Source organism: Sminthopsis crassicaudata, chromosome 1, assembly GCF_048593235.1.
Source record: "Sminthopsis crassicaudata isolate SCR6 chromosome 1, ASM4859323v1, whole genome shotgun sequence".
NCBI lineage: Eukaryota > Metazoa > Chordata > Mammalia > Dasyuromorphia > Dasyuridae > Sminthopsis > Sminthopsis crassicaudata.
This window is the reverse complement of record NC_133617.1, coordinates 147,025,257-147,039,384: the sequence shown is the minus strand read 5'-3', so window position 1 is coordinate 147,039,384 and position 14,128 is coordinate 147,025,257. Positions and strand designations below refer to the sequence as shown.

The window sequence follows — 14,128 nt, the reverse complement described above, 5'->3', positions numbered from 1 at the left end:
CCAATAAATTTGATAACTTAAGTGAAATGGATGACTTCCTTCAAAAATATAGGCTTCCTAGATTAACAGAGGAGGAAATAAATTGCTTAAATAGTCCCGTTTCAGAAAAAGAAATAGTACAAGCTATTAATCAACTCCCCAGGAAAAAATCCCCTGGACCAGATGGATTTACATGTGAATTCTACCAAACATTTAAAGAACAATTAGCCCCAATGCTATATAAATTATTTGAAAAAATAGGGGTTGAAGGAGTCCTACCAAACTCCTTTTATGACACAGACATGGTACTGATACCTAAGCCAGGTCGATCGAAAACTGAGAAAGAAAATTATAGACCAATTTCCTTAATGAATATTGATGCTAAAATCTTAAATAAGATATTAGCAAAAAGACTTCAGAAAATCATCCCCAGGATAATACACTATTATCAAGTAGGATTCATACAAGGAATGCAGGGCTGGTTTAATATTAGGAAAACTATTAGTATAATTGACCATATTAATAATCAAATTAATAAAAACCATATGATCATCTCAATAGATGCAGAAGAAGCATTTGACAAATTCCAACATCCATTCCTACTAAAAACTCTTGAGAGTATAGGAATAAATGGATTATTCCTTAGAATAATCAGGAGCATATATTTAAGACCTTCAGTAAGCATAATATGCAATAGAAATAAACTGCAAACTTTCCCAGTAAGATCAGGAGTGAAACAAGGTTGCCCACTATCACCATTACTATTCAATATAGTACTAGAAACGCTAGCCTCGGCAATAAGAGCCGAGAAAGAGATTCAAGGAATTAGAGTAGGAAATGAGGAAATCAAACTATCACTCTTTGCAGATGACATGATGGTATATTTAGAGAACCCCAAAGACTCTGCTAAAAAGCTATTAGAAATAATTCAAAATTTCAGCAAAGTGGCAGGATACAAAATAAATCCACATAAATCCTCAGCATTCTTATATATCACCAACAAAATGCAACAGCAAGAGATACAAAGAGAAATTCCATTCCAAACAAATGTTGAGAGTATAAAGTATTTGGGAATCCATCTACCAAAGTCAGGAATTATATGAGAAAAATTACAAAACACTTGCCAAAAAAATAAAGTCAGATTTAAATAATTGGAAAGACATTCAGTGCTCTTAGATAGGCCCAGCGAATATAATAAAGATGACAATACTCCCCAAACTAATCTATTTATTTAGTGCTATGCCAATCAGACTCCCAAGAAACTATTTTAATGACCTAGAAAAAATAACAAAATTCATATGGAAGAAAGGTCGAGAATTGCAAGGGAACTAATGAAAAAAAAGTCAGAGGAAGGTGGTCTAAAGCTATATTATATAGCAGTAGTCACCAAAACCATTTGGTACTGGCTAAGAAATAGAACGGTAGATCAGTGGAACAGATTAGATACAAAGGACAAAAAAGGGTACATCTATAGCAATCTAATCTTTGACAAACCCAAAGATACCAACATTAGGGACAAAAATTCATTATTTGGAAGAAACTGTTGGGAAAACTGGAAATTAGTATGGCAGAAATTAGATATGGACCCACACTTAACACCATATAACAAGATAAGATCAAAATGGGTCCATGATTTAGGCATAAAGAATGAGATAATAAATAGATTAGAGGAACAGAGGATAGTCTACCTCTCAGACCTGTGGAGGAGGAAGGAATTTATGACCAGAGGACAATTAGAGATCATTATTGATCACAAAATAGAAGATTTTGATTACATCAAACTAAAAAGTTTCTGTATAAACAATAATAATGCAAACAAGATTAGAAGGGAAGTAACAAATTGGGAAAATATTTTTAAAAGGAAAGGTTCTGACAAAGGTCTCATTTCCAAAATATATAGAGAACTGACCCTGATTTATAGGAAACCAAACCATTCTCCAATTGATAAATGGTCAAAGGATATGAACAGACAATTCTCAGATGATGAAATTGAAACTATTTCCACTCATATGAAAGAGTGTTCCAAATCACTACTGATCAGAGAAATGCAAATTAAGACAACTCTGAGATACCACTACACACCTGTCAGATTGGCTAAGATGACAGGAACAAATAATGATGAATGTTGGAGGGGATGTGGGAAAACTGGGACACTGATACATTGTTGGTGGAGTTGTGAAAGAATCCAGCCATTCTGGAGAGCAATTTGGAACTATGCCCAAAAAGTTGTCAAACTGTGCATACCCTTTGACCCAGCATTGCTGCTATTGGGATTATATCCCAAAGAAATACTAAAGAGCGGAAAGGGACCTGTATGTGCCAAAATGTTTGTGGCAGCTCTTTTTGTTGTAGCTAGAAACTGGAAGTTGAATGGATGTCCATCAATTGGAGAATGGTTGGGTAAATTGTGGTATATGAAGGTTATGGAATATTATTGCTCTGTAAGAAATGACCAGCAGGAGGAATACAGAGAGGCTTGGAGAGACTTAAATCAACTGTTGCTGAGTGAAATGAGCAGAACCAGAAGATCACTATACACTTCAACAACAATACTGTATGAGGATGTATTCTGATGGAAGTGGAAATCTTCAACATAAAGAAGATCCAACTCACTTCCAGTTGATCAATGATGGACAGAAATAACTATACCCAGAGAAGGAACACTGGGAAGCGAATGTAAATTGTTAGCACTACTGTCTATCTACCCAGGTTACTTATACCTTCGGAAGCTAATAATTAATGTGCAACAAGAAAATGATATTTATACACATATATTGTATCTAGGTTATATTGTAACACATGTAAAATGTACGGGATTACCTGCCATCGGGGGGAGGGAGTGGAGGGAGGGAGGGGATAATTTGGAAAAATGAATTAAAAAAAAAAATGGCCTGTTGGGGACAATTTATAACCTCTAAAATTGACTCTGCAATTAGGAATGTTTTGGTGGGAAGGGAGTTTAATTGTGCTTAAAGAAATTTTAATAATACTGGTGTTGTATTTGTTATTTATATCACCAAAAAAGTTTATAGGTACTTCTCAATTAGAAGGAAGTTGAATTAACATTTTTTAGCATAAAAAATGATTAATGTTAATTCTGATAGGATTCTTTAATGTGAAATTAGGACAGTATATTCTATACTCTATGTGAGTTTTAAATTGGTTGTACTGAATCATTTTAAAGCTGTTCCCATTGTTTAGGGAGATTCTGAGAACAGTGGTCTATGTCTTTGTCCCCTTGAACATGGTTAATTATCTGAACGTGCTTTGATATAGATTGATTACCAAGCATCTTAAAGTGTAATATTGAATTTAAAACTCATCTACTTAAATATGAAGATAATCTGTTAAACTTTCTAAGATGAATCTCTTACTGTATTGATGTAAGATTATAGTCAATACTTATTTAGGATATGTGATCTTTGAAAGCCAAATTCACCTGAAGCTTTGATTAATGAGACTTGTTATATGAGATAAAATCTCTTGAGGCTCTAGCTGATATTATTTGGAATTTTGAATTCATGTATAATAATCTGATGGATCATCAAGCCATCAATCCACCATCAGAAAGGAATATATTACAAGCTACTCAGAGGAATGTGATCCTGAATTGTTACAGGTGGAGATTAGTATCTGAGCAAGAGTTTGGAGGACAACCGCCAAGGTTGTTATCTTGTCATGTACATGCTCTCAGGTTGAGGCCTGAAGGACCAGTTTTGATGCTGTTATAATCATGTTCCTACTTTTTCCTGTTATAGCAAATTTCTATAATGAGGGCAAGTGTTCAGAAGCTATGAGCACAATTCAAGTATGTAAGATATTGCAGTTTCCTATCTGAAAACATGCGGTCATTATATCCTAAATAAGTAGGTAAGTTAATATTTGGCTTAGTCATCTATCTGTTGCTAGATGTATATGTCTTTCTGTTTCTCTTAGCATTTCTGTTGTTGCTGACTTTCCTGATAGGCATCTTTATTTGTGAAGTTACCTACTCTAATTACTGGTTACTACTCTAACAAATGGTTGGGGTGATAGGTGGCCCCATACGGGAGTTGAGATACAGAATCACAATTTGTATGCTGAATAGGCTCATTAGACTCCAGGCCATGGTTGAAATAATTACAAACCAGATGACAAATTCACTGGCTTTGTTAGCAGATCAGGTCACTGGACTAGAGAAGCAGGACCCCAGCATAATTTGGTGTGAGACTACTTATTGGCTGAAGAAGATAAGAGTTTGTGGGAAATTAAATTTTTGCTGTGTAAAAATTGAATGATAATGGAAGGTAGTGAAGGAAATTGCCAAAGACAACAGAAAATTGGCCCATGTCTCATTCTGGACCTGATTCTCTCTGATGTGATCTATAGTAGGAGGATTTGTCACCTTTTGATGGCAGGCACAAAAAGTTGGGGTTCAGTCATATATAGAATTCACAATGGCCATTCTCTTTGGCGAAAGTAGATTTATTTTGGGGAATAGGTTGCTGACAAAATGAAAGGATATAACAGACATTGGGAATGGTAACTATGAAGTGGAGTTGGGAAAGCATATGAAAGGTAAGTTTCTTTGTGAAACTTACAATTTCCCAGTAGTTGCCCCATGAAATTGGGGTATGCCCTTAGCTGGCAGGCTAAATCTTGAAAGGGACTTAGTACCTTAAAGAGTTGGCTGTAAGGAGGAGAAGTAGGGTTGGGAAGCATAGTGGAGGTTAGGGGAAATATGTGGCATGGAGGAAGAGAAAAAGACACCATAAGGCAGAGTGGTGGGCTGACAGCCATGGGATGGCCCACAAGTTCAAGTTAAGTTTTATAGGTAAAATTTAACCTCAGGGACATGATTGAGATTTCCACAGAGGATGGGTCTCAGGAGCTAGATATAACTTGGATTTCTGACTAGATTACCTTTAGAGAGTGGGACCAAAGAACCAAACTGAAAACAAGTTCTTTGGTTCCTGCTGATAGAGACAGAGAAGATAGCTTCTCTGTCTGCCTGCCCTCTCTCCCTCCCCACCATCCCCATGTGATTCAGCTTATTACAAGGGTAGTACAGACATCACTGGTCAGAATGGTAAAGATTGAATAACCTGAAGGGGGAAGTCCAGTTAGACTTGAAGTATTAAAAGGATGAGGATGGACCCCAGCAGAGAAAAAAGAACAAACAAGTCCAGAGGGATTGGAGAATGAGACCAAGATGTATCAAAAATGATGAGATGTCTTCAAAGGTTAATAGATAAATGGAGGGAATGAATGGTATAAACTAAATGAAAATCTCTCATAAGAATGTGGCCTTGGCCTATGCCATAATTGTAATGAGACTTTACAATAATAAGTTGAGCTATAGCTAAAAGCTGTGCATGTTCAATTGGGAGTTTCCCTTTCTCATGAGATAAAAAATAAATCCCTTTTTGATTTTACCTTGAAAGTCTCTGATTTTAATTTGGGTAAGGGCAGCTGTCCCACACAATGATGAGCTTTTTATTCTTTGTAATGTTGTTTTCTACTTCTCTTCTGTTTACTTGCATTCCCAATCTGTCATGCTCTTTTTTGTTTCTTTGCTGAGACTTGCCAGTGCAGATTCCAGTTTTTCTATAGTGTTATTATTTTTGCTTTCATAATTCTCATTTCTTTTTTGAACCATTCAGGAAGAGTATATTGTGATTCTATGTTCTTCTAACATTCTACAGTCTTCTGTCTCATCAAGTATTGGATAATTTCCTTTTGTTTTGTAGTATTTATTCATAGACACCTGAACTCATTTACTCTAGAGGCCATATTGCCTTCTTTGTTAATTTCCTTCTGTTGTTTTCTGATTATTTATCTCCTTATGTTCTGAGTTTTGGGGTTTTCTTCTTTCTGAGATCTTTTATACTTTCAATTCTTTCCCTCCCGACCCCCACTATTTTTCTCCTATTCTGTCTTGACTGTTCCTTCTAATAAGGACTTCTTTGGGGGGACGGATCTCAGAGTGTCTCTCTACTCTCATATTCTGTGTAATTCATCACCCTAAGGCTTTGCACAAGAGACTTCTGAGTGAAAACTGGCCCTAGCTAGATGTTGTGTTCTTTCTCTCAAGGCTTAGTCCAGTGCTGCAAAACACTCCTCCCACTACCAATAGTCTGTCCTGATGTCTTGTTACACTCTCTTGGTTCTTCAGTTCTTTAGTCTAGCTCAAGAGAGTAGCCATGCTGGTGCTAAGGGATTATCCACCCTGGTGCCAGAACTTAAAAGAGATTTGCAGTGCTGGTGCTACTGGGTTGAGGTCCCCAGAAAGCATTTGTTCCTAGTGGGCTGCCACATGCTAGACTGACTGACTGAAACTATACTAAAAAATTTTCACAGCCTGACAATTGGACTTCCATGGCACTGAAAAGAGGGTATAGAACATATTGTCTGGGGGCTAGGTTTTGTTGCAAGCCCCTAGCCATATGCTCAATCCTTGGGTAGTGTAGTCTTGTTACTGTTAGCATAGGAGGTGGAGAAGGGATGTTGAATGAGTTCATGTCAGTGAGCATCAATTTTTATTTTTTTAACCTTCTTATAAATCTTGGTGGTGCTGTAGACCATAAAGACAGCAGATGTTACTTCATTTTTGGTGTACAGTTTCTGTTTTAAATATGTTTAGTCCTTTACTTTGTTGCTAACGTTATCTGACAGTATACAATATGCTTTTATTAGTTAAAATTTTAAGATTTTGCATTGAGGAGAATGGAAAGAATATTAGCTCTGAGGCCAAAAAATCTGGATTTAAGTTCTGCCTCTGACACTTACTACTTATGTAATCTTGGGGAAATTAACTGTCGTGGGTTTCAATTTTCTTATTAACAAAATGAGGGGGAATCTCTACGTATAATCTTATGACTAGGGGCTGGGCTGAAAAGACTTGTAATTTTGTGAAGCTGTGAGTAAAATTAGAATGAAATTGTGGTTTATTGGTATGGTTTTTTTTTATTTTGGACACTGCAAAGCAGTAACAATGATCAAAGAACAGAAAATTCAGTGAAAAGTATATATTAGTTTATGAATTTTAAAATTAGGGTGTTAAGGTGATGCTTTTGGTGTTGGTAAATTAATAGCTCAAGAAAACTCACAGTGAAGGAAAATCTTCTATATACTACATATTAATTCATTTCACTTCTAGAGAGCTCTGTTAGGAAATGATGTTAAAAAAAGATAGCATAAGACTTTGCCAGATGCTTTGCTGAAATTTAGGCAAATTATAACTAGTTCTATTACATAAAGGCAAACTATATAGCATACTTCTGGTCTACCATGACCCTAACAAACAGGAAATTAAGTTAGTATGATATCATCCCTATTGATAAATTCACTTTCTCTTTCTAAGATAACTACTTCCTTTCTTAGATACTTATTAGCCATCTTTTCAAAATGTTATGAATTTTGCTTGGGATCAAACTCCAAAAACTAAAGATCAAACTCCAAAAACTAAAGTTGCTATGAGAAAAGGCCTGTATTTTTTTTTTTTTTTTAAAGGCATTAAGTAACCCAAATCTTGTTAAGATATTCATTCAAACTGACCCCCAGGATGCTCATCCTCTAATTCTACGACTCTGGTGAAAATGTTTCTTATCAAATGTTGTATTAAAAATGAGGCAAGAATTAAGAAGATAAGAATTTTATATATCAAGATACTATATCATATTTTATACAATTTGATTCGACATATAGCATCTTTTCCAGGACCTTGAAATCCTCTAAGTTTGAAGTCTGTCAATGCCAATGTCAATGTCAATTGAATCAGAAAAAAATTAATGGAAACAAACTACAGAAGAAATAAAGTTGTATTACTTGCTAAAAAGTATATGAGACCAGACACAGCACTTAGACAAACAAGCTAAGAGAAAGAAATCAAGTAGAATGATTCAACCTTCGGGGAGCTTAGTCTTTTATCCCTTAAGCACATAAACAAACCAAAAAATAGCATCAAAACTTCAAAGAATCCCTAATATAACTGCTAAAAATTTCTATATATTGAGGTTAGCAAGAGCAAAGGCATTAAAAACAAAATTATTTGTCACATTTATTACACTGATATGCAAATGATGCCAAACAATAAAAACTTTAAAAGCACTATATCACTTTTAGAAAGAATGATAATAAAATTTCCTACCTCTGGGAAGTATTTGTTCCTATACCACATGGAGTAGAACTTCCACCAATGTATACTGGACTGCATCTAAATGTAATTAACAATTTGAGAAATACAAATTACAATTAAAAGGTTATGTTTTGATAATCAAAATGTTTTTTTCCCTTAAGTTTCAGGAAAGGAGATTATTTATTCATGATCATGAACTCTGCTTTACTGGATATAACCTGCACATTCTGGAACACTCAAGGAGTTAAAAATGAGTCACAGAAGAATAATGTTTGCCAAAAAATATGAGAGGAAAAAAGTAAACTCTGGAGAATATAACAGAACATTCATTCTGAGCAATGTTCACACTCTTTCATGTGGCAGATTATTTACAATAGCAATAATCTGCAATATAGAAATTTCCTTTACACCATGGGGTCGCAAGCCATCAGTCTATTATAAGATATTGCTCTTGGTCCTTCTGAAAAGTAATGCTTTGTTATTTAATGTCAATGTGATCTAAATGGTAACAAAAAAATGAGTATACCACATTCCTAGCTTTTGCTCACTAGTGTGTGTAATTCACTAAAATCTCAACTTACCTTTTTCCAAGCACTTGAATGGAGGTTCTGACAGATGTGTGATTTGAAGATTTAGATTTTAAGTTCTGTTCAAAAAGTACAAAACAACAAAAGAGAAAGGCTTTAGAGAAATATAATAGTAAAACTAAGATTCTGCTTTATTTTATGAGAAAAAGCTTATTTAAAAAATGTTTCAACAAAAATTTGAATGTAACTTTAGTTTCTGGAATAAAAATAATGACCAAATCCTTGAGAGGTAGCAAATACAAAGAAGCAGAACTCCCTGATGACTTTTAGTCTAAGGAAATGAAATACTGCTATTATTAACATGTAAAGATTTAGAGTTAATTTCTAACTCTTCTGGTAATACTTCAGTTCAGTGCTTTAATATGAAGAATCTTCTGTTTAAAACACCATTCTGGAAAAATTCAATAGAGGAGGAAAAAAAAAATTCAGACTCATTTATAAAGTATATAAGTAGTACTTACCTGAACCAAAAATAAACTAGCCAACTCCTGGTTAATTTCAGTAATATTCATTTTAATCAAATGAAATGGTCTTAGCCAGTAGAAGTTCAGGGAAAATATATAGATACTTAATTATAATTATTCAATAGTTCCTATATGATTAACCAACATCCTCATCATTAACTTGCATTTATTAAGTGTTAACTTTGCATGTGATACCATATACCATCTAGGAAGTGGGGTTCTCTGCCAAAAAGAGAAGAGAGAGAGAAAAGGCAGGATTAATTTTGCAGAGACAGGCCTTTACTTTGCCTGGTGTGTGACCAAACTAAACAAGACAAAAAAAAAAAAAAAAAAAAAGTCTTTGCTTTTTCTTTTCCTCCTTCCAGAAGTAAACTTCTATTTTAAGGGAAAAGAATTTTCCTCCAGTAAAAGTATCTCAATTTTTTTGGTTTAGGGAGCATATTCTATGTGAATCACCATATTTTCTCCAATATTTAGCAGCGATTGTTGCAAGGATAGAGTTGATTAGAAGGGTTAAGATTATATTAATTATTTTTCTCTGGTTTTACCCAGAACTAATGATTGGAAATCAGTAGTACTAATTATACTAGAAAAATAAGAGCCTTATCAGTAAATGGATACATACAGGAATAGTCAAACTACGTCTAAGAAGTGTCTTAAGTTACTGGTTGTGTGGCTCTAAGACCCTTCTTTTTTGTTTTTGTTTTACCAGCACCTTTGATCAATGCTTTTTGTTTTAGTTCTTTTTCAGGCTGACAAAAGAAAATCAAAATGGCATAACAATTCTTTAACAGTACAGTCTGCATAAGGATTCTGTGGGTTGATCTTAAGCCTTCTTTTGAACTTTGCTATTTGGTTTTAGGTTTTGTTTTTTAACTTGAATTTTGCTTATTTTCCTTGTTTTAGTTCTGACTACCATCACATAAATATTTGATAAATTCTAAGACCAACTATATTATTGCTGTATGTTACCAACTGAACTTATGCACATACAGGTTTATGGTTTTTGAGATGAAACTATTTCTGAGAAAAGGTGCAGATTCAATTCCATATTTATATTATTATTGGGTACTCCTTATTAACCAGTAAGTACATAATAATGAATAGTGTTAGGCACTAAGGATACAAAGACAAAAGGTAAAACAGCCCCGTCCTAAAGAAGCTTACATTTTTTAGCTCAATGGTTGTGATGTTCTATAAGATCATTATTGGAAATGAAAGCACTCCTGATGTCTAATTATTGCTGCCAACACCTAATGAACACCAAATCATCAGATTTCTAAATTTCTTGTCACAGTCAAAATAACATGCTTTTAAAAAAATTAATTAAATTCAAGGTCACAGGGATTAGAGGGTTGTCGGGGACTTTGGAAGTCAGATAAATCAAACTCATTTTTCATATGAAAAAGCTGTCAGATTAATTAGCTTTCTCCAGGTTACACAGAGAATATATTACAATGATAGGATGGGAGCTGAGTTTCTTTGATTCTAAAATCTTTGCTCTTTATTCAACTGAATGTGTATAGTTACTTTTGTCTTAACATTTTCTAAACAATTTCTGAGTTGTTTTAAAAATATCTTGAAAATCGGAAGGAAAAAATCACTGTGGTCATTGGACTCTACTTACAATAGGTTTTTTGTCAAAACAGGGCTCTTCAAAGATTTCATTAATTAGACCATCAAGATCATCATCAGCTTTCAATAATATTTTAGTTGATCTGCAAAAAAGGTTCAGGGCATAGAAATCAATCAGTACCAGAAGAGAGTAGCATTATTTAAATTACTCAATAATCTAAAGTGATAACATAAAGAGAAACAGTATAGTAATTAACAGATTTTCTAATTGTTCTTTGTTATGAGCACATCATGTGCCTTGGAACAGGAGACAAATTTTACGTGCCAAACATATTGCTATTCCTACATTTATAAAAGAACATTTAAAGTTATAAAGTATAGGTTAACGAAAGCTAAGTTTCTTTATCAAATTGTATTAGCAATTTGGAGTATATGTAATGAGCAATATGAAATGAGAAAAACAAAGCATTTTGCAAATCTGAAAATGTTATTTAAAATACTATTTTTAAAAATTAGCAAAATTTTTTTCAACCAGGACTTAAAAAAAAATAAGGGTTTCACTATCAGAGAAATAATTACCTCTTTAGTACTTAATAATACCTAGCATTTATATAGTGGTTTGTTTGCAAAGCACGCTACAGATATCTTTTTTTTTTTTTTTTTGTTATTTTATATATGTTTACATGTAATTTTTAAAGATTGTACATGTACATTCATTTTTTATATATTTCCATATGTCATGTTGGGAGAGAAAAACAACAAAAAGGGGGAAAAAACATGAGAAAGAAAAATAAAAAAGAAGAAAAAAGGTATAACTAGTATGCTTCAATTTGCATTCAATCTCCATCATTCTCCCTCTGGATGCAGATGGCATTTTTCATCCAAAGTTATTAGAATTGCCTTGGATTACTGAATTACTCAGAAGAGTTGTCTATCATAGTTGATTATCATATAACCTTTTTTCTTTTTTTCATTTTGTTGTGGGAAGGCAATTGGGGTTAAGTGACTTGCCCAAGATCACACAGCTAGTAAGTGTTGTCTTAAGTGTCTGAGGCAGGACTCAGTGTCTTCCTGACTGCAGGGCAGGTACTCTATCCAATGCACCACCCAGCTGCCCCTAGATTATTATATATAGCCCCTTGTTGTGTACAATGTATTCTTGCTTCTGCTCACTTCACTCAACATCAGTTCATGTAACTCTTTCCAGGCTTTTCTAAAACCAGCCTATTCATCATTTCTTATAGAACAATAATACTGCATTATTTTCATACACCATAACTCATTTAGCCATTCCCCAATTGATGGTCATCTACTCATTTTCCAATTCTTTGCCACCAAAAATGAGCTGCAACAAATATTTTTGCATATGTGGGTCTTTTTCCCTTTTTTATGATCTCTTTGGAATACAGATCCAATAGAGGCACTGCTGTATCACAGGATATGCAGTTTTATAGGCCTTTGAGTATAATTCCAAATTGTTCTTTTAAATGGTTGGATTGGCTGGATCAGTTCACAACTCCACCAACAATACATCTGTGTCCCAATTTTCCCACATCCCATACAACAATTATCATTATCTTTTTCCTGTTATCTTAGCCAATCTGCTAGTTGTGTAGTGGTACCTCAGTATTTTTAAAATTTGCATTTCTCTAATCTATAATGATTTTTTCATATGACTGTAAATGGCTTTAATTTCTTCATTTGGAAACTGCCTGTCATATCCTTTGACTCATCATCTGAGGAATATCTCATTTTATTCTTACAATAGCCCTTTCCTTACATTTTCCCTAAAAGTTTAAGTGCTATTATTCTCATTTTACAAATGGATATCAAAGCACAGATCATCAAGTAACTTGCCTAGAATTAGAATACACACCCACACCCTCCCACCCCCACCCACACACCCCCACACACGACATTGCAAATCTTAAAAGTGCTAAGTTTTGGCTTTTATTATAGTAGGAGGGAAAATTATATAATTACTGGGCAAGAATGAAAAAAAAAATCGACTGTAGCAGAAATCTGTTGTTTTATTTCTAATGAAAGATAACCTGAGCCTCATAGCCTTTATGAAACAAACTATCTTTATGCAAAAGACCTTTGTCTGGCTATAGCTCCTATTCTTCACATTTCAGTTCTGACTCTTATTTTCTCAGATAACAAGCCATTAGGCTCACCGTTCCTATTAACTCTGACACCACTACTTCCTGCCTGAAAAAGTTTAGTCACTATCTAGACACTAGATTCCAGACCACGCTTGTAAATAAATAATACTTCTGGTTTTCAAAGACTATTTACTACTATATAGTAGTAGTATATACTCTCTCTATAAAGAGAATAATTTACTACTTCTATCTTACCACTCTTAACAGGACACAGTTACTTTTTGATTATAGATGAATTTCACTGGTCATTTTTTTAAAAATTAAAAAACAAAACAACCATGTGCACATTTTAATTTTTCTAGATGTCCTCATTATTTCTGTATCACTGTAACACTTGCATTTCTCCAAGGAAAATAAAAGCCAATCTAGGGATTCTTAATTACTCAGGTTACTGAAAATGGTTTCTACAGAACACAAAGTCAATAATAAACAAGATCCAAATGATCTTGTATTCAATATTTAAAAGTGTGCATATTCAGTATTTAGCATAATACCGAGCACATAGCATACAACAATAATAAATGCTTACTGGCTGGAATGAGTGATAGACGGTCCCGGCCCCCAACAGATCTTAACTTAAAAGAGCTGATTTACTACACCATACTTGAATTAGGCAATTAGGTAATAAAGTGGATAGAGCACTGGGCTTGGAATCAGGAAGACCTGAATTCAGATTTGTCATTTAGCTCCATGTCCCTGGGCAAATTATTTCAACTTTGTCTGCTTCAGTTTTCTCCTGTAAAATGGGGATATAATAGACCTCATTTCCTATGATTGATGTAAAGATGAAATGGGATATTTGTAAAGAACTATGTAAGCATTAAAGAGCTAGATAAATCCTAGCTATTATTAAATAAATAATAAATTGAACTCTTGGATTAACTGGCGCTACAAAATATGATGACTGTAAATTTAAAACTGGAAGGGAGAGATTGTCTAGTACAAACTCATTTTATTTTTTTATTTTTATTTTTTAGGGACATTTTAAAAAATTTTGTTTTTTATTTTTATAATTATAACATTTTCTTTGACAGTACATATGCATAGGTAATTTTTTCTTTTTCTTTTTTTTTTTTTTTTTTTTTACAACATTATCCCTTGCACTCCCTTCTGTTCTGAGTTTTTCCCCTCCTTCCCTCCACCCCCTCCCCTAGATGGCGGGCATTCCCATACATATTAAATATCTTATAGTATATCCTAGGACAAACTCATTTTAAAGATGAGGAAGACAGTGATTTGCCC

General features: G+C 33.9%; 1 protein-coding gene and 1 long non-coding RNA gene across 3 annotated transcripts in view; one reads left to right on the top strand and one right to left on the bottom strand.

Annotated features, from left to right (window-relative positions):
• Nucleotides 1-10,780, top strand: part of LOC141543594 (uncharacterized) — a 78,684-nt gene extending 67,904 nt beyond the window's left edge. Inside the window, exon 3 of the long non-coding RNA XR_012482478.1 lies at nt 8,257-10,780. This is a non-coding gene — a long non-coding RNA (uncharacterized LOC141543594). The remainder of the gene's footprint in view (nt 1-8,256) is intronic.
• Nucleotides 1-14,128, bottom strand: part of CFAP418 (cilia and flagella associated protein 418) — a 39,210-nt gene that overhangs the window by 21,390 nt on the left and 3,692 nt on the right. For both annotated transcript variants that reach the window (XM_074269069.1, XM_074269060.1), the window contains exons 3-5: nt 10,774-10,864; nt 8,677-8,741; nt 8,108-8,173 (exon numbers count right to left, since the gene is read on the bottom strand). In XM_074269069.1, the coding sequence (XP_074125170.1) occupies nt 8,108-8,173; nt 8,677-8,741; nt 10,774-10,864 (222 nt within the window). The remainder of the gene's footprint in view (nt 1-8,107; nt 8,174-8,676; nt 8,742-10,773; nt 10,865-14,128) is intronic.